Below are 27,500 nucleotides of genomic sequence, written 5' to 3'. Positions count from 1 at the left end.
TTGGGGGAATCCTGCATTGGGAGGTGTGCACTGGCCCTGATTGTTTCCCGTCTGGAAAATCCACAAGCCTATGAATCAAGGAACACCAAAGGCACTGCAGACTAACTCAACCAGAGAAGTCACCCCTAGCAGAACATTTCATAGACCAACCTGGACAAAAAAATATTATCGGAGAAGACAGAAATCCTGGACCACGTTCACAACCACCACCACGTCAGACGACATAGAGAAGCCATTGAGATCCACAAGCATGTGGACAACGTCAACAGAAAGGAGGAAACCATGGAAATCAACACAATCTGCCTCCCGGTATTTTCTAAAAAATCCAAAATCAGGACCGTAAACAAAGAGCAACACTCAGAAAACAGGGGAATTGGGGCCTATTTTGAGTGCATTCAATACAATATTTGTAAACAAAGCAAATCAGGTTGGTTTGATGACGAGTAGGAGTAAAAATGCAATAAGATTTTTTTATAATTGTATAAATGTCTATAATAATTGGTTCGCAAAGGATTATAACCAAGTATAATGCAAATAAATTATTATTAATTTTATTTATTTATTATTAAACCGCAAGTCGGCTTCTGGCGTGAGAGAATTGTCCGTCTGCAAGGACGTTAACCCGGATGTTTTGGTGTTTTATACCATCCTTGTGGGAGGCTTGAGCTGGAGCTGACAGAGGGAGCTCACCCACCAGGTTGGATTCGAAACTGGCAACCCTCAGGTCAGCAACCCAACCTTCAAGTCAGCAGTCCTGCCGGCACAATGAACTTATGCTCCATTATCAATCCTCCTGGTTCTTTTCAAATATTATGATTCAAAAGTTTAATTTAAGACACAAAGACGATGTAGGCACTGCTCGAGTGTTGGTTAAAAATGTGCAAATTTTAAAACGTTCTCTCAATAATTTATTTTCTTTCCAGACACATTGCGATTCCTGTAAAAATTCTTTGAAGATGATAATAATAATAATGATAATATATTATTATAATATAATAATATTATAATAGAATATAATATTATAATATAATATAATATAATGTAATAATATTATCATTAATAATAATATTATGCTGTGGACTCATCTCGTTGTGTTTCAAATAATAATAATAATAATAATTTATTATATACAATACTATAATATAATAATATTAATAATATTATAATATATAATATAATAATATTATCATTAATAATATGCTGTGGACTCATCTTGTTGTGTTTCAAATAATAATAATAGTAATTTATTATATTCAATATTATAATATAATAATATTAATAATATAATATATAATATAATAACATTATCATTAATATTATGCTGTAGACTCATCTTGTTGTGTATCAAATAATATGGTAATAATAATTTATTGTATTCAATATTATAATAATATTAATAATATTATCATTAATAATAATAATATGCTGTGGACTCGTCTTGTTGAGTTTCAAATAATAATAATTATTATTATTTATTATATTCAATATAATAATATAATAATATTAATAATATTATAATATAATATAATAATATGATCATTAATAATAATATTATGCTGTGGACTCATCTTGTTGAGTTTCAAATAATAATAATAATAATTTATTATATTCAATATTATAATATAATAATATTAATAATATTATAACATAATACAATTATCATTAATATTATTAATAATAATATTAATAATAATATGCTGTGGACTCATCTTGTTGTGTTTCAAATAATAATAATAATTTATATTATTATTATTTATTATTGTGTTGTCGAAGGCTTTCGTGGCGGTGAGTTTTCCGGGCTATCTGGCCGTGCTCCAGAAGCATTCTCTCCTGACGTTTCGCCCACATCTATGGCAGGCATCCTCAAAGGTAAGCAAGCAAGCAGGCTTTGAAGCTGCAAGGCCATTCAACACTAATCAAGGTTGTGAGGTGCCTCTGAGGATGCCTGCCATAGATGTGGGCGAAACGTCAGGAGAGAATGCTTCTGGACGACTCACAGCAACCTTAAATAATATTATTATTATCACCTTCCATGATATTATATTGATTATTATTACTTTTTAATATTATTATCATTATGGAGATAATATTATCATCTTCAATAATATTATTATATTGATTGCTATTACCTTTCAATATTATTATTATGAAGATAATAATAATAATTTCAATATAATTATCCTCCTCAATTTAATTATCCTTATTGCATTGAAGATAATAATAACAATAGTATCATCTTCAATAGTATCATCTTCAGTATTATTATATTGATTACTATTACCTTTTAATATTATTATTATTATTATTAAGATTATAATAATTTCAATATAATTATTATCCTCCTCAATTTAATTATTCTTATTACATTGAAGATAATAGTAATGGTATCATCTTCAATAGTATCATCTTCAATATTATTATATTGATTACTATTACCTTTTAATATTATTATGATTAAGATAATAATAATGTCAATAAAATTATCCTCCTCAATTTAATTATTCTTATTACATTGAAGATAATAATAATAATAGAGTTAATAATAGGGTTAAATCGCTAAAAGCTGCAGAAAATCCTGCCGATCGAAAGGTTGGCAGTTCAAAGCCCGGGTCGGGGTGAGCACCTGCCGTCAGCCCCAGCTCCCCGCCCACCTAGCAGATCACAAGCAGAAATGCGAGTAGATAAATAGGTACTGCTTTAAGTGGGGAGGGCTTTTTAAAAATCGAGTCAGAAGCTACTTGTGAGAGAATTGGCAGTCTACAGAGATGCTGCCCAAGGCACACCCAGATGTGTTGCTGGGAGGCTTCTCTCGTGTCCCTGAAAGCTAGAGCTGACGGATGGGAGCTCTCCCCATCCCGCGGATTCGAACCAGCAACCTTCGGGTCAGCAGCCCAACCTTCAGGTCAGCAGTTCAGCCGGCACAAGGGGAGACAGAGCGGGATATAAATAAAGTATATTATTATAACTTATTATCATCTTCAATTTAATTATTCTTATTACACAACACGCCTTGTCATGTATGTTTGAAACCAAACATCGAAGGTAGTCGGTGCCCCAGATATTTCCAAATAATAATAATAATAATAATGATGATAATAATAATCATGATGATGATGGAAGACACTCACCAAAAACATTGGGGTTTTTTTTTTTTATTTTCTCAGCAGCAATTTTCGCATCGTGTGTCCGTCTCCAGTCCAAACCTCAAAAGTCCCGTCCAGCCTTACATGCATAGAACGTGGTCAGAATTACACGTCACTGTCAGTCAGTCCGTCCGCCCGCCTGTCCATCAACCACGTCGACGATCCCGTTCTCTCATACCGTTTCCTCGCTCGACAGAAACAAGGGGTTAATGTACTCAAATCCTTCAAACTCCGACTGGTCTATTCTTTTTATTATATCTCTGCAAAAAATAAAAGGAAAAAACACACACACATTATATTAATCATGATATACTAGTATTATTATATTAATAATATATATTATATCAATATACTAGTATTATTATATTAATAATTATCTCTATATTAATCATGATATACTAGTATTATTATATTAATAATATGTATTATATTAATATACTAGTATTATTATATTAACAATTATCTCTATATTAATCATGATATACTATATTATATTAATAATATGTATTATATTAATATTCTAGTATTATTATATTAATAATATATATTATATTAATATACTAGTATTATTATATTAATAATTATCTCTATATTAATCATGATATACTAGTATTATTATATTAATAATATATATTATATTAATATACTAGTATTATTATATTAACAATTATCTCTATATTAATCATGATATACTAGTATTATTATATTAATAATATATATTATATTAATATACTAGTATTATTATATTAATAATTATCTCTATATTAATCATGATATACTAGTATTATTATATTAATAATATATATTATATTAATATACTAGTATTATTATATTAACAATTATCTCTATATTAATCATGATATACTATATTATATTAATAATATGTATTATATTAATATACTAGTATTATTATATTAACAATTATGTCTATATTAATCATGATATACTAATATTATAATAATATGTATTATATTAATATTCTAGTATTATTATATTAATAATATGTATTATATTAATATACTAGTATTATTATATTAATAATTATCTCTATATTAAGCATTATATACTAGTATTATTATATTAATAATAATATATTAATATACTAGTATTATTATAAATAATTATCTCTATATTAAGCATTATATACTAGTATTATTATATTAATAATAATATATTAATATACTAGTATTATTATATTAATAATTATATCTATATTAAGCATTATATGCTAGCATTATTATATTAATATTCATATGTATTATATTAATCATATATTTATTATTAATATAATTGGCTACAAAACAGGAGCTTTTTTGCTGAGTTCCAGGGCCATAGAAGCAGAAGAACGGCCTGCTTCATCCAATTCAACATTTACACACTATCTGAAGGGACAGAGATTTTCATCTATGCTGACGATCATGCCATCACCGCTCAAGCAGAGCTTGGAAATGGTTGAAGAGAAGCTCTCAGAAGCTTTAGGTGGTCTTACTGCCTATGACAGGGAAATAGAGGAAACACGTACTCATCATCCGGAGTCAGTTGTACAGGTTCGCTGGTGAATTGGGTATCAAAATTATCCAGGCCGTAGTCGTCCGTGATCTGGGGCTGGAAGGGCGGGGTGGCCTGTTTCTTCTCCAGCTGGAAAAGGACGAGAAGAAAGAAAGAAAGAGAAGCCATCAAGCGTTACGGGAGAACACGGAACCGGAAATATTTTCCAACAAGGGAACGCTTACCAAGTCCCAGTCGATGCTGCGGAAGAAGGTGTGAGACTTGATGTCGGAAAATCCAGTGTCGGGTTGGCATCCGAGCCTCTCTTTGGGATCCTAAAGGCAAAGCGGAAAAAATGACCCATAAATAATAATAATAATAATAATAATAATAATAATAATAATAATAATAATAGCCTATATCAGGGGTCCCCAAACTTTAAATAATAATAATAATAATAATAATAATAATAATAATAATAATAATAATAATAATACCCTATATCAGGGGTCCCCAAACTTTTTAAGCCGAGGGCCGGTCCACAATCCTTCAGACCAGGGGTCCCCAAACTAAGGCCCGGGGGCCGGATGGGGCCCTCCGAGGTCATTGACCTGGCCCCCGCCCTCAGTTTTATAATATAATATATTGTATATACATATAATATTGATAATAATATTATAATGTAATACAATATAACACTAATAATAATACCATATCATAATATTAATTATATATTCTATATAACATATATTTTAACTAATAATATTACAGTATAGTGATATAGTTCAATATAGTAATCTATAATGCTAATATTGTGCTATGCTAATAATATAATATATTGTATGTACATATAATATTGATAATAATATTATAATGTAATACAATATAACACTAATAATAATACCATATCATAATATTAATTATATATTCTATATAACATATATTTTAACTAATAATATTACAGTATAGTGATATAGTTCAATATAGTAATCTATAATGCTAATATTGTGCTATGCTAATAATATAATATATTGTATGTACATATAATATTGATAATAATATTATAATGTAATACAATATAACACTAATAATAATACCATATCATAATATTAATTATATATTCTATATAACATATATTTTAACTAATAATATTACAGTATAGTGATATAGTTCAATATAGTAATCTATAATGCTAATATTGTGCTATGCTAATAATATAATATATTGTATGTACATATAATATTGATAATAATATTATAATGTAATACAATATAACACTAATAATAATACCATATCATAATATTAATTATATATTCTATATAACATATATTTTAACTAATAATATTACAGTATAGTGATATAGTTCAATATAGTAATCTATAATGCTAATATTGTGCTATGCTAATAATATAATATATTGTATGTACATATAATATTGATAATAATATTATAATGTAATACAATATAACACTAATAATAATACCATATCATAATATTAATTATATATTCTATATAACATATATTTTAACTAATAATATTACAGTATAGTGATATAGTTCAATATAGTAATCTATAATGCTAATATTGTGCTATGCTAATAATATAATATATTGTATGTACATATAATATTGATAATAATATTATAATGTAATACAATATAACACTAATAGTATTACCATATCATAATATTAATTATATATTCTATATAACATATATTTTAACTAATAATATTACAGTATAGTGATATAGTTCAATATAGTAATATCTAATGCTAATATTGTGCTATGCTAATAATATAATATATTGTATGTACATATAATTTGTAAGCCACTCTGAGTCCCCTTTGGGGTGAGAAAGGTGTGATGCAAATGTAGTAAATAAATGCAGTAAATAAATAATAAATTAATTTTAGACTTAGGCTAACCCAAAGTCTGAAATGACTTGAAGGCACACAACAACAACAACAACAACAACAACAACCCTAATTAACTTGACTATCTCATTGGACCACACTTCCCATTGAAATCCTGATAAATGTATGTTGGTTAAAATTGTTTTTATTTTTAAATATTGTATTGTTCTTTCATTGTTCTTGCTGTTGTTGTTGTTGTTGTTTTTGCACTACGAATAAGACATGTGCAGTGTGCATAGGAATTTGTTTGTATTTTTTTCAAATGATAATCCGGCCCCTCAACAGTCTGAAGCAGGGGTCCCCAAACTTTTTAAGCCAAGGGCCGGTCCACAATCCTGGACCACAATCCGTGGATGATGGGTTGTGTTGTCAAATTTCGAGGTTGGGGGGCCTGTAGTTTTGTTGTTTTGTGCGTCGCCGTGATGCCATCACTCTTTTATATATATAGATATTGTACTATACCATTATACCGTAATATTATTAGTAATATTAGATTTAATATATAATATATAACTAATATTATATTATTATATTGTATTATTACTAGCCGCCCTGAGCCGCGTGGATGATGGGTTGTGTTGTCAAATTTCGAGGTTGGGGGGCCTGTAGTTTTGTTGTTTTGTGCGTCGCCGTGATGCCATCACTCTTTTATATATATAGATATTGTACTATACCATTATACCGTAATATTATTAGTAATATTAGATTTAATATATAATATATAACTAATATTATATTATTATATTGTATTATTACTAGCCGCCCTGAGCCGCGTGGATGATGGGTTGTGTTGTCAAATTTAGAGGTTGGGGGGCCTGTAGTTTTGTTGTTTTGTGCGTCGCCGTGATGCCATCACTCTTTTATATATATAGATATTGTACTATACCATTATACCGTAATATTATTAGTAATATTAGATTTAATATATAATATATAACTAATATTATATTATTATATTGTATTATTACTAGCCGCCCTGAGCCGCGTGGATGATGGGTTGTGTTGTCAAATTTAGAGGTTGGGGGGCCTGTAGTTTTGTTGTTTTGTGCGTCGCCGTGATGCCATCACTCTTTTATATATATAGATATTGTACTATACCATTATACCGTAATATTATTAGTAATATTAGATTTAATATATAATATATAACTAATATTATATTATTATATTGTATTATTACTAGCCGCCCTGAGCCGCGTGGATGATGGGTTGTGTTGTCAAATTTAGAGGTTGGGGGGCCTGTAGTTTTGTTGTTTTGTGCGTCGCCGTGATGCCATCACTCTTTTATATATATAGATATTGTACTATACCATTATACCGTAATATTATTAGTAATATTAGATTTAATATATAATATATAACTAATATTATATTATTATATTGTATTATTACTAGCCGCCCTGAGCCACGTGGATGATGGGTTGTGTTGTCAAATTTCGAGGTTGGGGGGCCTGTAGTTTTGTTGTTTTGTGCGTCGCCGTGATGCCATCACTCTTTTATATATATAGATATAAATATTATAGGCTGCAAAACTGACCTTGTTTAAGAAACCTTTCAAGACGTGCGAGGCCTTGACGGACAGGAACCGTGGGATCCGGATGGGTTTCTCGAGGATGACTGTGCCAAGAAGTTTGGAAAATGTGATGTTGTTTTGCAAGGGAGAAAACCTCCCCGTCCTCTCCCCAGAATGATCTCCAAATACCTTGGAAGAGGTAATCTTCCGTGTTCAAGTCGGGATTGTCGGTAATGAGATCGAAGGGAGATCTCCCCGCCATCATTTCGTACATCAGGACCCCGAGGGCCCACCAGTCCACACTGAAGCCTGCAAACGGGGCATTAAATAATAATTATGAAAAGGAATTAAAAACCAGATGGGGTAAAGTGTCATGTCAGTTCCCTTTCTCCTATTGACGCAGCCGAAAATGGCATTGGCCTTTTCAGCTGCAGCATCACACCGTCGCCTCGTGGTCGACTCCCTCTAAAGGCCATCTGGTCCAACCCCCTTCATTCTGCCTTCATGTAAGAAAAGCAAAATCAAAACACCCCCGACAGATGGCCACCCAGCCTTAACAATATTAATAATAATAATAGTAATAATAATAATAATAATAATAATATAATAGAGTTGGAAGGGACCTCTAAAGGCCATCTAGTCCAACCCCCTTCATTCTGCCTTCATGTAAGAAAAGCAAAATCAAAACACCCCCGACAGATGGCCACCCAGCCTTAACAATATTAATAATAATAATAGTTATAATAATAATAATAATAATAATAATATAATAGAGTTGGAAGGGACCTCTAAAGGCCATCTAGTCCAACCCCCTTCATTCTGCCTTCATGTAAGAAAAGCAAAATCAAAACACCCCCGACAGATGGCCACCCAGCCTTAACAATATTAATAATAATAATAGTTATAATAATAATAATAATAATAATAATAATATGAGTTGGAAGGGACCTCTAAAGGCCATCTAGTCCAACCCCCTTCATTCTGCCTTTATGTAAGAAAAGCAAAATCAAAACACCCCCGACAGATGGCCACCCAGCCAATAATAATAATAATAATAATAATTATTATTATAATTATTATTGGCTGGGTGGCTATCTGTCGGGGGTGGTCTGGTCATATTCCGGAAGCATTCTCTCCTGACGTTTCGCCCACGTCTAGGCTAGGAATAATAATAATTATTATTATTATTATTCCTAGCCTAGACGTGGGCGAAACGTCAGGAGAGAATGCTTCCGGAATATGACCAGACCGCAACCGTGTGAACAACTCACTGTACTCTTCTCCTCGCAGAATCTCCGGGGCAATGTAATTTGGCGTTCCACAGAAAGTGCTTGTCGTGTCACCAGGACCCAGTCCTTCCTGCAGGAAGAAAACATCACCATTCAACCAGGAAACGATGCCTTGATATTCTCTGTATCATGTACACTTGGCCAGAAAAAGGCGCTAGAAGTCTATAGCGGCATGCACTAGGACAATAATGGATAATAGGACATTGCTGCCGATTTTGGTTTGTAATGACGGTGAACTCGCTCGCCTTGCACATGCCGTAGTCGGTCAACTTGATATGTCCCTCTGCGTCCAGGAGAACGTTGTCCAGCTTCAGGTCTCTGTAGATGATCCCTCTCTCGTGCAGGAAGTTCAGGGCGATGCAGATTTCCGCAGCATAAAACCTGGGACAGAAAAAGGCCCCCGATGTTTTGACCTACAACGCCCAGAAATCCCAGCCAGTTTGCCAGGTGTCTCGCCTGTCTGGAGATCAGCCACCCACCATCCTGCCATCCATTGCCCATCTGCCCATCAGCCGTCCAACATTCTTCTATCCATCCATCTATCCATCCATCCTCTATCTATCTATCTATCCATCTCTATGTATCTCCCATCAGCCATCCATCCATCCAACCATCCATCCATTCTCTACCTATCTCCATCCATCACCCATCTTTCAGCCATCCATCCATCCTCTACCTATCTCTACATCTATCACTCATCTGTCTATCAGCCATCCACCATCCTTCCATCCATTACCCATCTGTCTATCAGCCATTCATCCATCCATCCATCCATCCATCCATCCATCACCCATCTATCAGCCATCCATCCATCCATCCATCCATCCATCACCCATCTATCAGCCATCCATCCATCCATCCATCCATCCATCCATCCATCACCCATCTATCAGCCATCCATCCATCCATCCATCCATCCATCCATCCATCACCCATCTATCAGCCATCCATCCATCCATCCATCCATCCATCCATCCATCCATCACCCATCTATCAGCCATTCATCCATCCATCCATCCATCCATCCATCACCCATCTATCAGCCATCCATCCATCCTCTACCTATCTATCTCCATCTATCACTCATCTGTCTATAAGCCATCCACCATCCTTCCATCCATTACCCATCTGTCTATCAGCCATCCACCATCCATCCATCCATCCATCCATCCATCACCCATCTATCAGCCATCCATCCATCCTCTACTTATCTATCTCCATCTATCACTCATCTGTCTATCAGCCATCCACCATCCATCCATCCATCCATCACCCATCTATCAGCCATCCATCCATCCTCTACTTATCTATCTCCATCTATCACTCATCTGTCTATCAGCCATCCATCCATCCATCCATCCATCACCCATCTATCAGCCATCCATCCATCCATCCATCCATCCATCCATCCATCCATCCATCACCCATCTATCAGCCATCCATCCATCCATCCATCCATCCATCCATCACCCATCTATCAGCCATCCATCCATCCATCCATCCATCACCCATCTATCAGCCATCCATCCATCCATCCATCCATCCATCCATCACCCATCTATCAGCCATCCATCCATCCATCCATCCATCCATCACCCATCTATCAGCCATTCATCCATCCATCCATCCATCCATCCATCCATCACCCATCTATCAGCCATCCATCCATCCTCTACCTATCTATCTCCATCTATCACTCATCTGTCTATAAGCCATCCACCATCCTTCCATCCATTACCCATCTGTCTATCAGCCATCCACCATCCATTCATCCATCCATCCATCCATCCATCACCCATCTATCAGCCATCCATCCATCCTCTACCTATCTATCTCCATCTATCACTCATCTGTCTATAAGCCATCCACCATCCATCCATCCATTACCCATCTGTCTATCAGCCATCCACCATCCATCCATCCATCCATCCATCACCCATCTATCAGCCATCCATCCATCCTCTACTTATCTATCTCCATCTATCACTCATCTGTCTATCAGCCATCCACCATCCATCCATCCATCCATCACCCATCTATCAGCCATCCATCCATCCATCCACCATCCTTCCATCCATTACCCATCTGTCTATCAGCCATCCACCATCCATCCATCCATCCATCCATCACCCATCTATCAGCCATCCATCCATCCTCTACTTATCTATCTCCATCTATCACTCATCTGTCTATCAGCCATCCACCATCCATCCATCCATCCATCACCCATCTATCAGCCATCCATCCATCCTCTACTTATCTATCTCCATCTATCACTCATCTGTCTATCAGCCATCCATCCATCCATCCATCCATCCATCACCCATCTATCAGCCATCCATCCATCCATCCATCCATCCATCCATCCATCCATCACCCATCTATCAGCCATCCATCCATCCATCCATCCATCCATCCATCACCCATCTATCAGCCATCCATCCATCCATCCATCCATCCATCACCCATCTATCAGCCATCCATCCATCCATCCATCCATCCATCCATCACCCATCTATCAGCCATCCATCCATCCATCCATCCATCCATCACCCATCTATCAGCCATCCATCCATCCATCCATCCATCCATCCATCACCCATCTATCAGCCATCCATCCATCCATCCATCCATCCATCACCCATCTATCAGCCATCCATCCATCCATCCATCCATCCATCACCCATCTATCAGCCATCCATCCATCCATCCATCCATCCATCACCCATCTATCAGCCATCCATCCATCCATCCATCCATCCATCCATCACCCATCTATCAGCCATTCATCCATCCATCCATCCATCCATCCATCCATCACCCATCTATCAGCCATCCATCCATCCATCCATCCATCCATCACCCATCTATCAGCCATTCATCCATCCATCCATCCATCCATCCATCCATCACCCATCTATCAGCCATTCATCCATCCATCCATCCATCCATCACCCATCTATCAGCCATCCATCCATCCTCTACCTATCTATCTCCATCTATCACTCATCTGTCTATAAGCCATCCACCATCCATCCATCCATTACCCATCTGTCTATCAGCCATCCACCATCCATCCATCCATCCATCCATCACCCATCTATCAGCCATCCATCCATCCTCTACTTATCTATCTCCATCTATCACTCATCTGTCTATCAGCCATCCACCATCCATCCATCCATCCATCACCCATCTATCAGCCATCCATCCATCCTCTACTTATCTATCTCCATCTATCACTCATCTGTCTATCAGCCATCCACCATCCATCCATCCATCCATCACCCATCTTTCAGCCATCCATCCATCCTCTATCTATCTCCATCTATCACTCATCTGTCTATCAGCCATCCATCCATCCATCCATCCATCCATCACCCATCTATCAGCCATCCATCCATCCATCCATCCATCCATCCATCCATCACCCATCTATCAGCCATCCATCCATCCATCCATCCATCCATCCATCACCCATCTATCAGCCATCCATCCATCCATCCATCCATCCATCACCCATCTATCAGCCATCCATCCATCCATCCATCCATCCATCCATCCATCACCCATCTATCAGCCATCCATCCATCCATCCATCCATCCATCCATCACCCATCTATCAGCCATCCATCCATCCATCCATCCATCCATCACCCATCTATCAGCCATCCATCCATCCATCCATCCATCCATCCATCCATCCATCACCCATCTATCAGCCATCCATCCATCCTCTACTTATCTATCTCCATCTATCACTCATCTGTCTATCAGCCATCCACCATCCATCCATCCATCCATCACCCATCTATCAGCCATCCATCCATCCATCCATCCATCCATCCATCCATCCATCCATCACCCATCTATCAGCCATCCATCCATCCATCCATCCATCCATCACCCATCTATCAGCCATCCATCCATCCATCCATCCATCCATCACCCATCTATCAGCCATCCATCCATCCATCCATCCATCCATCCATCCATCACCCATCTATCAGCCATCCATCCATCCATCCATCCATCCATCACCCATCTATCAGCCATCCATCCATCCATCCATCCATCCATCCATCCATCCATCACCCATCTATCAGCCATCCATCCATCCTCTACTTATCTATCTCCATCTATCACTCATCTGTCTATCAGCCATCCATCCATCCATCCATCCATCCATCACCCATCTATCAGCCATCCATCCATCCATCCATCCATCCATCCATCCATCCATCACCCATCTATCAGCCATCCATCCATCCATCCATCCATCCATCACCCATCTATCAGCCATCCATCCATCCATCCATCCATCCATCACCCATCTATCAGCCATCCATCCATCCATCCATCCATCCATCCATCCATCACCCATCTATCAGCCATCCATCCATCCATCCATCCATCCATCACCCATCTATCAGCCATCCATCCATCCATCCATCCATCCATCCATCACCCATCTATCAGCCATCCATCCATCCATCCATCCATCCATCACCCATCTATCAGCCATCCATCCATCCATCCATCCATCCATCACCCATCTATCAGCCATCCATCCATCCATCCATCCATCCATCACCCATCTATCAGCCATCCATCCATCCATCCATCCATCCATCCATCCATCCATCACCCATCTATCAGCCATCCATCCATCCATCCATCCATCCATCACCCATCTATCAGCCATCCATCCATCCATCCATCCATCCATCACCCATCTATCAGCCATCCATCCATCCATCCATCCATCCATCCATCACCCATCTATCAGCCATCCATCCATCCATCCATCCATCCATCACCCATCTATCAGCCATCCATCCATCCATCCATCCATCCATCCATCACCCATCTATCAGCCATCCATCCATCCATCCATCCATCCATCACCCATCTATCAGCCATCCATCCATCCTCTACTTATCTATCTCCATCTATCACTCATCTGTCTATCAGCCATCCACCATCCATCCATCCATCCATCACCCATCTTTCAGCCATCCATCCATCCTCTATCTATCTCCATCTATCACTCATCTGTCTATCAGCCATCCATCCATCCATCCATCCATCCATCACCCATCTATCAGCCATCCATCCATCCATCCATCCATCCATCCATCCATCCATCCATCACCCATCTATCAGCCATCCATCCATCCATCCATCCATCCATCCATCACCCATCTATCAGCCATCCATCCATCCATCCATCCATCCATCACCCATCTATCAGCCATCCATCCATCCATCCATCCATCCATCCATCCATCACCCATCTATCAGCCATCCATCCATCCATCCATCCATCCATCCATCCATCCATCACCCATCTATCAGCCATCCATCCATCCATCCATCACCCATCTATCAGCCATCCATCCATCCATCCATCCATCCATCACCCATCTATCAGCCATCCATCCATCCATCCATCCATCCATCCATCCATCCATCACCCATCTATCAGCCATCCATCCATCCTCTACTTATCTATCTCCATCTATCACTCATCTGTCTATCAGCCATCCACCATCCATCCATCCATCCATCACCCATCTATCAGCCATCCATCCATCCTCTACTTATCTATCTCCATCTATCACTCATCTGTCTATCAGCCATCCATCCATCCATCCATCCATCCATCACCCATCTATCAGCCATCCATCCATCCATCCATCCATCCATCCATCCATCCATCACCCATCTATCAGCCATCCATCCATCCATCCATCCATCCATCACCCATCTATCAGCCATCCATCCATCCATCCATCCATCCATCACCCATCTATCAGCCATCCATCCATCCATCCATCCATCCATCCATCACCCATCTATCAGCCATCCATCCATCCATCCATCCATCCATCACCCATCTATCAGCCATCCATCCATCCATCCATCCATCCATCCATCACCCATCTATCAGCCATCCATCCATCCATCCATCCATCCATCACCCATCTATCAGCCATCCATCCATCCATCCATCCATCCATCACCCATCTATCAGCCATCCATCCATCCATCCATCCATCCATCCATCACCCATCTATCAGCCATCCATCCATCCATCCATCCATCCATCCATCACCCATCTATCAGCCATTCATCCATCCATCCATCCATCCATCCATCCATCACCCATCTATCAGCCATCCATCCATCCATCCATCCATCCATCACCCATCTATCAGCCATTCATCCATCCATCCATCCATCCATCCATCCATCACCCATCTATCAGCCATTCATCCATCCATCCATCCATCCATCACCCATCTATCAGCCATCCATCCATCCTCTACCTATCTATCTCCATCTATCACTCATCTGTCTATAAGCCATCCACCATCCATCCATCCATTACCCATCTGTCTATCAGCCATCCACCATCCATCCATCCATCCATCCATCACCCATCTATCAGCCATCCATCCATCCTCTACTTATCTATCTCCATCTATCACTCATCTGTCTATCAGCCATCCACCATCCATCCATCCATCCATCACCCATCTTTCAGCCATCCATCCATCCATCCATCCATCCATCCATCCATCCATCACCCATCTATCAGCCATCCATCCATCCATCCATCCATCCATCCATCCATCACCCATCTATCAGCCATCCATCCATCCATCCATCCATCCATCCATCCATCCATCACCCATCTATCAGCCATTCATCCATCCATCCATCCATCCATCCATCACCCATCTATCAGCCATCCATCCATCCTCTACCTATCTATCTCCATCTATCACTCATCTGTCTATAAGCCATCCACCATCCTTCCATCCATTACCCATCTGTCTATCAGCCATCCACCATCCATCCATCCATCCATCCATCCATCACCCATCTATCAGCCATCCATCCATCCTCTACTTATCTATCTCCATCTATCACTCATCTGTCTATCAGCCATCCACCATCCATCCATCCATCCATCACCCATCTATCAGCCATCCATCCATCCTCTACTTATCTATCTCCATCTATCACTCATCTGTCTATCAGCCATCCATCCATCCATCCATCCATCACCCATCTATCAGCCATCCATCCATCCATCCATCCATCCATCCATCCATCCATCACCCATCTATCAGCCATCCATCCATCCATCCATCCATCCATCCATCACCCATCTATCAGCCATCCATCCATCCATCCATCCATCCATCACCCATCTATCAGCCATCCATCCATCCATCCATCCATCCATCCATCCATCACCCATCTATCAGCCATCCATCCATCCATCCATCCATCCATCACCCATCTATCAGCCATTCATCCATCCATCCATCCATCCATCCATCCATCCATCACCCATCTATCAGCCATCCATCCATCCTCTACCTATCTATCTCCATCTATCACTCATCTGTCTATAAGCCATCCACCATCCTTCCATCCATTACCCATCTGTCTATCAGCCATCCACCATCCATTCATCCATCCATCCATCCATCCATCACCCATCTATCAGCCATCCATCCATCCTCTACCTATCTATCTCCATCTATCACTCATCTGTCTATAAGCCATCCACCATCCATCCATCCATTACCCATCTGTCTATCAGCCATCCACCATCCATCCATCCATCCATCCATCACCCATCTATCAGCCATCCATCCATCCTCTACTTATCTATCTCCATCTATCACTCATCTGTCTATCAGCCATCCACCATCCATCCATCCATCCATCACCCATCTATCAGCCATCCATCCATCCATCCACCATCCTTCCATCCATTACCCATCTGTCTATCAGCCATCCACCATCCATCCATCCATCCATCCATCACCCATCTATCAGCCATCCATCCATCCTCTACTTATCTATCTCCATCTATCACTCATCTGTCTATCAGCCATCCACCATCCATCCATCCATCCATCACCCATCTATCAGCCATCCATCCATCCTCTACTTATCTATCTCCATCTATCACTCATCTGTCTATCAGCCATCCATCCATCCATCCATCCATCCATCACCCATCTATCAGCCATCCATCCATCCATCCATCCATCCATCCATCCATCCATCACCCATCTATCAGCCATCCATCCATCCATCCATCCATCCATCACCCATCTATCAGCCATCCATCCATCCATCCATCCATCCATCACCCATCTATCAGCCATCCATCCATCCATCCATCCATCCATCCATCACCCATCTATCAGCCATCCATCCATCCATCCATCCATCCATCACCCATCTATCAGCCATCCATCCATCCATCCATCCATCCATCCATCACCCATCTATCAGCCATCCATCCATCCATCCATCCATCCATCACCCATCTATCAGCCATCCATCCATCCATCCATCCATCCATCACCCATCTATCAGCCATCCATCCATCCATCCATCCATCCATCACCCATCTATCAGCCATCCATCCATCCATCCATCCATCCATCCATCACCCATCTATCAGCCATTCATCCATCCATCCATCCATCCATCCATCCATCACCCATCTATCAGCCATCCATCCATCCATCCATCCATCCATCACCCATCTATCAGCCATTCATCCATCCATCCATCCATCCATCCATCCATCACCCATCTATCAGCCATTCATCCATCCATCCATCCATCCATCACCCATCTATCAGCCATCCATCCATCCTCTACCTATCTATCTCCATCTATCACTCATCTGTCTATAAGCCATCCACCATCCATCCATCCATTACCCATCTGTCTATCAGCCATCCACCATCCATCCATCCATCCATCCATCACCCATCTATCAGCCATCCATCCATCCTCTACTTATCTATCTCCATCTATCACTCATCTGTCTATCAGCCATCCACCATCCATCCATCCATCCATCACCCATCTTTCAGCCATCCATCCATCCTCTATCTATCTCCATCTATCACTCATCTGTCTATCAGCCATCCATCCATCCATCCATCCATCCATCACCCATCTATCAGCCATCCATCCATCCATCCATCCATCCATCCATCCATCACCCATCTATCAGCCATCCATCCATCCATCCATCCATCCATCCATCACCCATCTATCAGCCATCCATCCATCCATCCATCCATCCATCACCCATCTATCAGCCATCCATCCATCCATCCATCCATCCATCCATCCATCACCCATCTATCAGCCATCCATCCATCCATCCATCCATCCATCCATCCATCACCCATCTATCAGCCATCCATCCATCCATCCATCCATCCATCACCCATCTATCAGCCATCCATCCATCCTCTACTTATCTATCTCCATCTATCACTCATCTGTCTATCAGCCATCCACCATCCATCCATCCATCCATCACCCATCTATCAGCCATCCATCCATCCTCTACTTATCTATCTCCATCTATCACTCATCTGTCTATCAGCCATCCATCCATCCATCCATCCATCCATCACCCATCTATCAGCCATCCATCCATCCATCCATCCATCCATCCATCCATCACCCATCTATCAGCCATCCATCCATCCATCCATCCATCCATCCATCACCCATCTATCAGCCATCCATCCATCCATCCATCCATCCATCCATCACCCATCTATCAGCCATCCATCCATCCATCCATCCATCCATCCATCACCCATCTATCAGCCATCCATCCATCCATCCATCCATCCATCACCCATCTATCAGCCATCCATCCATCCATCCATCCATCCATCCATCACCCATCTATCAGCCATCCATCCATCCATCCATCCATCCATCACCCATCTATCAGCCATCCATCCATCCTCTACTTATCTATCTCCATCTATCACTCATCTGTCTATCAGCCATCCACCATCCATCCATCCATCCATCACCCATCTTTCAGCCATCCATCCATCCTCTATCTATCTCCATCTATCACTCATCTGTCTATCAGCCATCCATCCATCCATCCATCCATCCATCCATCCATCACCCATCTATCAGCCATCCATCCATCCATCCATCCATCCATCCATCCATCCATCCATCCATCACCCATCTATCAGCCATCCATCCATCCATCCATCCATCCATCCATCACCCATCTATCAGCCATCCATCCATCCATCCATCCATCCATCCATCCATCCATCACCCATCTATCAGCCATCCATCCATCCATCCATCCATCCATCCATCCATCCATCCATCCATCACCCATCTATCAGCCATCCATCCATCCATCCATCCATCCATCCATCACCCATCTATCAGCCATCCATCCATCCATCCATCCATCCATCCATCCATCCATCCATCCATCACCCATCTATCAGCCATCCATCCATCCATCCATCCATCCATCCATCCATCACCCATCTATCAGCCATCCATCCATCCATCCATCCATCCATCCATCCATCCATCACCCATCTATCAGCCATCCATCCATCCATCCATCCATCCATCCATCCATCCATCCATCCATCACCCATCTATCAGCCATCCATCCATCCATCCATCCATCCATCCATCCATCCATCACCCATCTATCAGCCATCCATCCATCCATCCATCCATCCATCCATCCATCCATCACCCATCTATCAGCCATCCATCCATCCATCCATCCATCCATCACCCATCTATCAGCCATCCATCCATCCATCCATCCATCCATCCATCACCCATCTATCAGCCATCCATCCATCCATCCATCCATCCATCCATCCATCCATCCATCACCCATCTATCAGCCATCCATCCATCCATCCATCACCCATCTATCAGCCATCCATCCATCCATCCATCCATCCATCACCCATCTATCAGCCATCCATCCATCCATCCATCCATCCATCCATCCATCACCCATCTATCAGCCATCCATCCATCCTCTACTTATCTATCTCCATCTATCACTCATCTGTCTATCAGCCATCCACCATCCATCCATCCATCCATCACCCATCTATCAGCCATCCATCCATCCTCTACTTATCTATCTCCATCTATCACTCATCTGTCTATCAGCCATCCATCCATCCATCCATCCATCCATCACCCATCTATCAGCCATCCATCCATCCATCCATCCATCCATCCATCCATCACCCATCTATCAGCCATCCATCCATCCATCCATCCATCCATCACCCATCTATCAGCCATCCATCCATCCATCCATCCATCACCCATCTATCAGCCATCCATCCATCCATCCATCCATCCATCCATCACCCATCTATCAGCCATCCATCCATCCATCCATCCATCCATCACCCATCTATCAGCCATCCATCCATCCATCCATCCATCCATCCATCACCCATCTATCAGCCATCCATCCATCCATCCATCCATCCATCACCCATCTATCAGCCATCCATCCATCCATCCATCCATCCATCACCCATCTATCAGCCATCCATCCATCCATCCATCCATCCATCCATCACCCATCTATCAGCCATCCATCCATCCATCCATCCATCCATCCATCACCCATCTATCAGCCATTCATCCATCCATCCATCCATCCATCCATCCATCACCCATCTATCAGCCATCCATCCATCCATCCATCCATCCATCACCCATCTATCAGCCATTCATCCATCCATCCATCCATCCATCCATCCATCACCCATCTATCAGCCATTCATCCATCCATCCATCCATCCATCACCCATCTATCAGCCATCCATCCATCCTCTACCTATCTATCTCCATCTATCACTCATCTGTCTATAAGCCATCCACCATCCATCCATCCATTACCCATCTGTCTATCAGCCATCCACCATCCATCCATCCATCCATCCATCACCCATCTATCAGCCATCCATCCATCCTCTACTTATCTATCTCCATCTATCACTCATCTGTCTATCAGCCATCCACCATCCATCCATCCATCCATCACCCATCTTTCAGCCATCCATCCATCCTCTATCTATCTCCATCTATCACTCATCTGTCTATCAGCCATCCATCCATCCATCCATCCATCCATCACCCATCTATCAGCCATCCATCCATCCATCCATCCATCCATCCATCACCCATCTATCAGCCATCCATCCATCCATCCATCCATCCATCCATCACCCATCTATCAGCCATCCATCCATCCATCCATCCATCCATCACCCATCTATCAGCCATCCATCCATCCATCCATCCATCCATCCATCCATCACCCATCTATCAGCCATCCATCCATCCATCCATCCATCCATCCATCCATCCATCACCCATCTATCAGCCATCCATCCATCCATCCATCCATCCATCCATCCATCACCCATCTATCAGCCATCCATCCATCCATCCATCCATCCATCACCCATCTATCAGCCATCCATCCATCCATCCATCCATCCATCCATCCATCCATCACCCATCTATCAGCCATCCATCCATCCTCTACTTATCTATCTCCATCTATCACTCATCTGTCTATCAGCCATCCACCATCCATCCATCCATCCATCACCCATCTATCAGCCATCCATCCATCCTCTACTTATCTATCTCCATCTATCACTCATCTGTCTATCAGCCATCCATCCATCCATCCATCCATCCATCACCCATCTATCAGCCATCCATCCATCCATCCATCCATCCATCCATCCATCCATCACCCATCTATCAGCCATCCATCCATCCATCCATCCATCCATCACCCATCTATCAGCCATCCATCCATCCATCCATCCATCCATCACCCATCTATCAGCCATCCATCCATCCATCCATCCATCCATCCATCACCCATCTATCAGCCATCCATCCATCCATCCATCCATCCATCACCCATCTATCAGCCATCCATCCATCCATCCATCCATCCATCCATCCATCACCCATCTATCAGCCATCCATCCATCCATCCATCCATCCATCACCCATCTATCAGCCATCCATCCATCCTCTACTTATCTATCTCCATCTATCACTCATCTGTCTATCAGCCATCCACCATCCATCCATCCATCCATCACCCATCTTTCAGCCATCCATCCATCCTCTATCTATCTCCATCTATCACTCATCTGTCTATCAGCCATCCATCCATCCATCCATCCATCCATCACCCATCTATCAGCCATCCATCCATCCATCCATCCATCCATCCATCACCCATCTATCAGCCATCCATCCATCCATCCATCCATCCATCCATCCATCCATCACCCATCTATCAGCCATCCATCCATCCATCCATCCATCCATCACCCATCTATCAGCCATCCATCCATCCATCCATCCATCCATCCATCCATCACCCATCTATCAGCCATCCATCCATCCATCCATCCATCCATCCATCCATCCATCCATCACCCATCTATCAGCCATCCATCCATCCATCCATCCATCCATCCATCCATCACCCATCTATCAGCCATCCATCCATCCATCCATCCATCCATCACCCATCTATCAGCCATCCATCCATCCATCCATCCATCCATCCATCCATCCATCACCCATCTATCAGCCATCCATCCATCCTCTACTTATCTATCTCCATCTATCACTCATCTGTCTATCAGCCATCCACCATCCATCCATCCATCCATCACCCATCTATCAGCCATCCATCCATCCTCTACTTATCTATCTCCATCTATCACTCATCTGTCTATCAGCCATCCATCCATCCATCCATCCATCCATCCATCACCCATCTATCAGCCATCCATCCATCCATCCATCCATCCATCCATCCATCCATCCATCACCCATCTATCAGCCATCCATCCATCCATCCATCCATCCATCACCCATCTATCAGCCATCCATCCATCCATCCATCCATCCATCACCCATCTATCAGCCATCCATCCATCCATCCATCCATCCATCCATCACCCATCTATCAGCCATCCATCCATCCATCCATCCATCCATCACCCATCTATCAGCCATCCATCCATCCATCCATCCATCCATCCATCCATCCATCACCCATCTATCAGCCATCCATCCATCCATCCATCCATCCATCACCCATCTATCAGCCATCCATCCATCCATCCATCCATCCATCACCCATCTATCAGCCATCCATCCATCCATCCATCCATCCATCACCCATCTATCAGCCATCCATCCATCCATCCATCCATCCATCCATCACCCATCTATCAGCCATTCATCCATCCATCCATCCATCCATCCATCCATCCATCACCCATCTATCAGCCATCCATCCATCCATCCATCCATCCATCACCCATCTATCAGCCATCCATCCATCCATCCATCCATCCATCCATCACCCATCTATCAGCCATTCATCCATCCATCCATCCATCCATCACCCATCTATCAGCCATCCATCCATCCTCTACCTATCTATCTCCATCTATCACTCATCTGTCTATAAGCCATCCACCATCCATCCATCCATTACCCATCTGTCTATCAGCCATCCACCATCCATCCATCCATCCATCCATCACCCATCTATCAGCCATCCATCCATCCTCTACTTATCTATCTCCATCTATCACTCATCTGTCTATCAGCCATCCACCATCCATCCATCCATCCATCACCCATCTTTCAGCCATCCATCCATCCTCTATCTATCTCCATCTATCACTCATCTGTCTATCAGCCATCCATCCATCCATCCATCCATCCATCACCCATCTATCAGCCATCCATCCATCCATCCATCCATCCATCCATCACCCATCTATCAGCCATCCATCCATCCATCCATCCATCCATCCATCACCCATCTATCAGCCATCCATCCATCCATCCATCCATCCATCACCCATCTATCAGCCATCCATCCATCCATCCATCCATCCATCCATCCATCCATCCATCACCCATCTATCAGCCATCCATCCATCCATCCATCCATCCATCCATCCATCCATCCATCACCCATCTATCAGCCATCCATCCATCCATCCATCCATCCATCCATCACCCATCTATCAGCCATCCATCCATCCATCCATCCATCCATCACCCATCTATCAGCCATCCATCCATCCATCCATCCATCCATCCATCCATCACCCATCTATCAGCCATCCATCCATCCATCCATCCATCCATCCATCCATCCATCACCCATCTATCAGCCATCCATCCATCCATCCATCCATCCATCCATCACCCATCTATCAGCCATCCATCCATCCATCCATCCATCCATCACCCATCTATCAGCCATCCATCCATCCATCCATCCATCCATCCATCCATCACCCATCTATCAGCCATCCATCCATCCATCCATCCATCCATCCATCACCCATCTATCAGCCATCCATCCATCCATCCATCCATCCATCCATCACCCATCTATCAGCCATCCATCCATCCATCCATCCATCCATCACCCATCTATCAGCCATCCATCCATCCATCCATCCATCCATCACCCATCTATCAGCCATCCATCCATCCATCCATCCATCCATCCATCACCCATCTATCAGCCATTCATCCATCCATCCATCCATCCATCACCCATCTATCAGCCATCCATCCATCCATCCATCCATCCATCCATCACCCATCTATCAGCCATTCATCCATCCATCCATCCATCCATCACCCATCTATCAGCCATCCATCCATCCTCTACCTATCTATCTCCATCTATCACTCATCTGTCTATAAGCCATCCACCATCCTTCCATCTATCACTCATCTGTCTATCAGCCATCCACCATCCATCCATCCATCCATCCATCACCCATCTATCAGCCATCCATCCATCCTCTACTTATCTATCTCCATCTATCACTCATCTGTCTATCAGCCATCATCCATCCATCCATCCATCCATCCATCACCCATCTATCAGCCATCCATCCATCCTCTACTTATCTATCTCCATCTATCACTCATCTGTCTATCAGCCATCCACCATCCATCCATCCATCCATCCATCACCCATCTATCAGCCATCCATCCATCCTCTACTTATCTATCTCCATCTATCACTCATCTGTCTATCAGCCATCCACCATCCATCCATCCATCCATCACCCATCTTTCAGCCATCCATCCATCCTCTATCTATCTCCATCTATCACTCATCTGTCTATCAGCCATCCACCATCCTTCCATCCATTACCCATCTGTCTATCAGCCATCCATCCATCCATCCATCCATCCATCCATCACCCATCTATCAGCCATCCATCCATCCATCCATCCATCACCCATCTATCAGCCATCCATCCATCCATCCATCCGTCCATCACCCATCTATCAGCCATCCATTCATCCATCCATCCATCCATCCATCACCCATCTATCAGCCATCCATCCATCCTCTACCTATCTATCTCCATCTATCACTCATCTGTCTATAAGCCATCCACCATCCTTCCATCCATTACCCATCTGTCTATCAGCCATCCACCATCCATTCATCCATCCATCCATCCATCCATCCATCACCCATCTATCAGCCATCCATCCATCCTCTACCTATCTATCTCCATCTATCACTCATCTGTCTATAAGCCATCCACCATCCTTCCATCCATTACCCATCTGTCTATCAGCCATCCACCATCCATCCATCCATCCATCCATCACCCATCTATCAGCCATCCATCCATCCTCTACTTATCTATCTCCATCTATCACTCATCTGTCTATCAGCCATCCACCATCCATCCATCCATCCATCACCCATCTTTCAGCCATCCATCCATCCTCTATCTATCTCCATCTATCACTCATCTGTCTATCAGCCATCCACCATCCTTCCATCCATTACCCATCTGTCTATCAGCCATCCACCATCCATCCATCCATCCATCACCCATCTATCAGCCATCCATCCATCCTCTACCTATCTCCATCTATCACTCATCTGTCTATCAGCCATCCACCATTCATCCATCCATCCATCCATCCATCCACCATACATCCACCCATCCATCACTCATCTGTCTGTCAATCAGCCATCCAACATTCATCCATCCATCTATCCACCTATAATCCATCTATCTCCCAAGTGTCTATCGGCCATTCACCAGCCAGCCATTCATTAATCAAATCCAAGACATGTTCTTTTGGTTGTTATGATATCGTATATATTCACGGCACCATTTTGGGCAATTTGGCACAATGAAAAAAAAGCACAAACCAAGTTCCAAAAAGGGCTGAAGGACCACGGCACCAAAACTCTAGAATCGAGATATCAACATTTGAGTGTGTTTTTAAAAACCCTATGAATTACTTACGATGGTGCACAACTCCCTGAAACCTCAAGTACCGAATACTCGAACAACAGAGTAGAGAAGAACAACTTATTTTGGATTCCATGAAAAAAAAAAAATATATATATATATATATATATATATATATCTACCTTCCGTGTTCTTCCGGGAGCTTTCGTTGCCGTTGCATATGAAACATGAGGTCTCCCCCGTTCACGTATTCTATAACAAGAAACAACCTGCAAGTATAAACATCACCGTTATTTGGCTTGAGGAAAATGGCCCACAAAAGCCAACCACAATGCTAATTTTTTTAACTTTGTTTGTGATTTATCTTATTACTTATTTATTTATTTGCTACATTTATACCCCGAAGGGGACTCAGAGCAGCTTACAAGTTGTATGTACATACAATATATTATTATATTATTAGCATAGCACAATATTCGCATTATATATTACTATATTGTACTATACCATTATACCGTAATGTTATTAGTAATATTAGATTTAATATATAATATATAATTAATATTATATTATTATACTAGCTGTGCCCGGCCACGCGTTGCTGTGGCAAAGTGGTGGTGGTCTTGGTTAAAAATTGTTGTGTAATTTTTATTTGACGTTATTTGCAATTTTTTATTAATTTTATTGTAAGTTATCTTTTTATTGATTATATTTTATTATTTTCTTGTATTATTTTTAGTTATTTTCTGTTATGATAGTATTTTATTGTATTAATTTTTAGTTTGTTTTATTATTTTTTATTGGGTTGCTAAGAGACCAAGTTGGAGGAGCTTAGCCTTCTAACTGGCAGCAATTGGATAAAATCAATTATTCCTCTCCCTCTAATTAGGACTTTATTTTTCTTTTCTTTTTGTTGTATCAACCTAGAGGCGTGGATGATGGGTTGTGTTGTCAAATTTCAAGGTTGGG

At 41.5% G+C, this 27,500-nt stretch overlaps 1 protein-coding gene across 6 annotated transcripts in view; it reads right to left on the bottom strand.

Moving 5' to 3' along the window:
• Nucleotides 1-477: 477 nt before the first annotated feature.
• Nucleotides 478-27,500, bottom strand: part of prkcz (protein kinase C zeta) — a 78,519-nt gene continuing 51,496 nt past the window's right edge. For 5 of the 6 annotated variants that reach the window (XM_062965543.1, XM_062965541.1, XM_062965546.1 and 2 more), the window contains 8 exons: nucleotides 26,714-26,800; nucleotides 9,591-9,726; nucleotides 9,328-9,415; nucleotides 8,246-8,365; nucleotides 8,081-8,160; nucleotides 4,877-4,966; nucleotides 4,666-4,781; nucleotides 3,137-3,403 (listed from right to left, as the gene is read on the bottom strand). In XM_062965543.1, coding sequence (XP_062821613.1) covers nucleotides 3,316-3,403; nucleotides 4,666-4,781; nucleotides 4,877-4,966; nucleotides 8,081-8,160; nucleotides 8,246-8,365; nucleotides 9,328-9,415; nucleotides 9,591-9,726; nucleotides 26,714-26,800 — 805 coding nt within the window. In that variant the 3' untranslated portion in view covers nucleotides 3,137-3,315. Of the gene's footprint in view, nucleotides 3,404-4,665; nucleotides 4,782-4,876; nucleotides 4,967-8,080; nucleotides 8,161-8,245; nucleotides 8,366-9,327; nucleotides 9,416-9,590; nucleotides 9,727-26,713; nucleotides 26,801-27,500 lie in introns of all 6 variants that reach the window. The other variant, XM_062965540.1, reaches the window with a different exon arrangement.

This window comes from Anolis carolinensis, unplaced genomic scaffold, assembly GCF_035594765.1.
Source record: "Anolis carolinensis isolate JA03-04 unplaced genomic scaffold, rAnoCar3.1.pri scaffold_15, whole genome shotgun sequence".
Taxonomy (NCBI): domain Eukaryota; kingdom Metazoa; phylum Chordata; class Lepidosauria; order Squamata; family Dactyloidae; genus Anolis; species Anolis carolinensis.
This window is presented reverse-complemented; position numbering and strand designations above follow the sequence as displayed.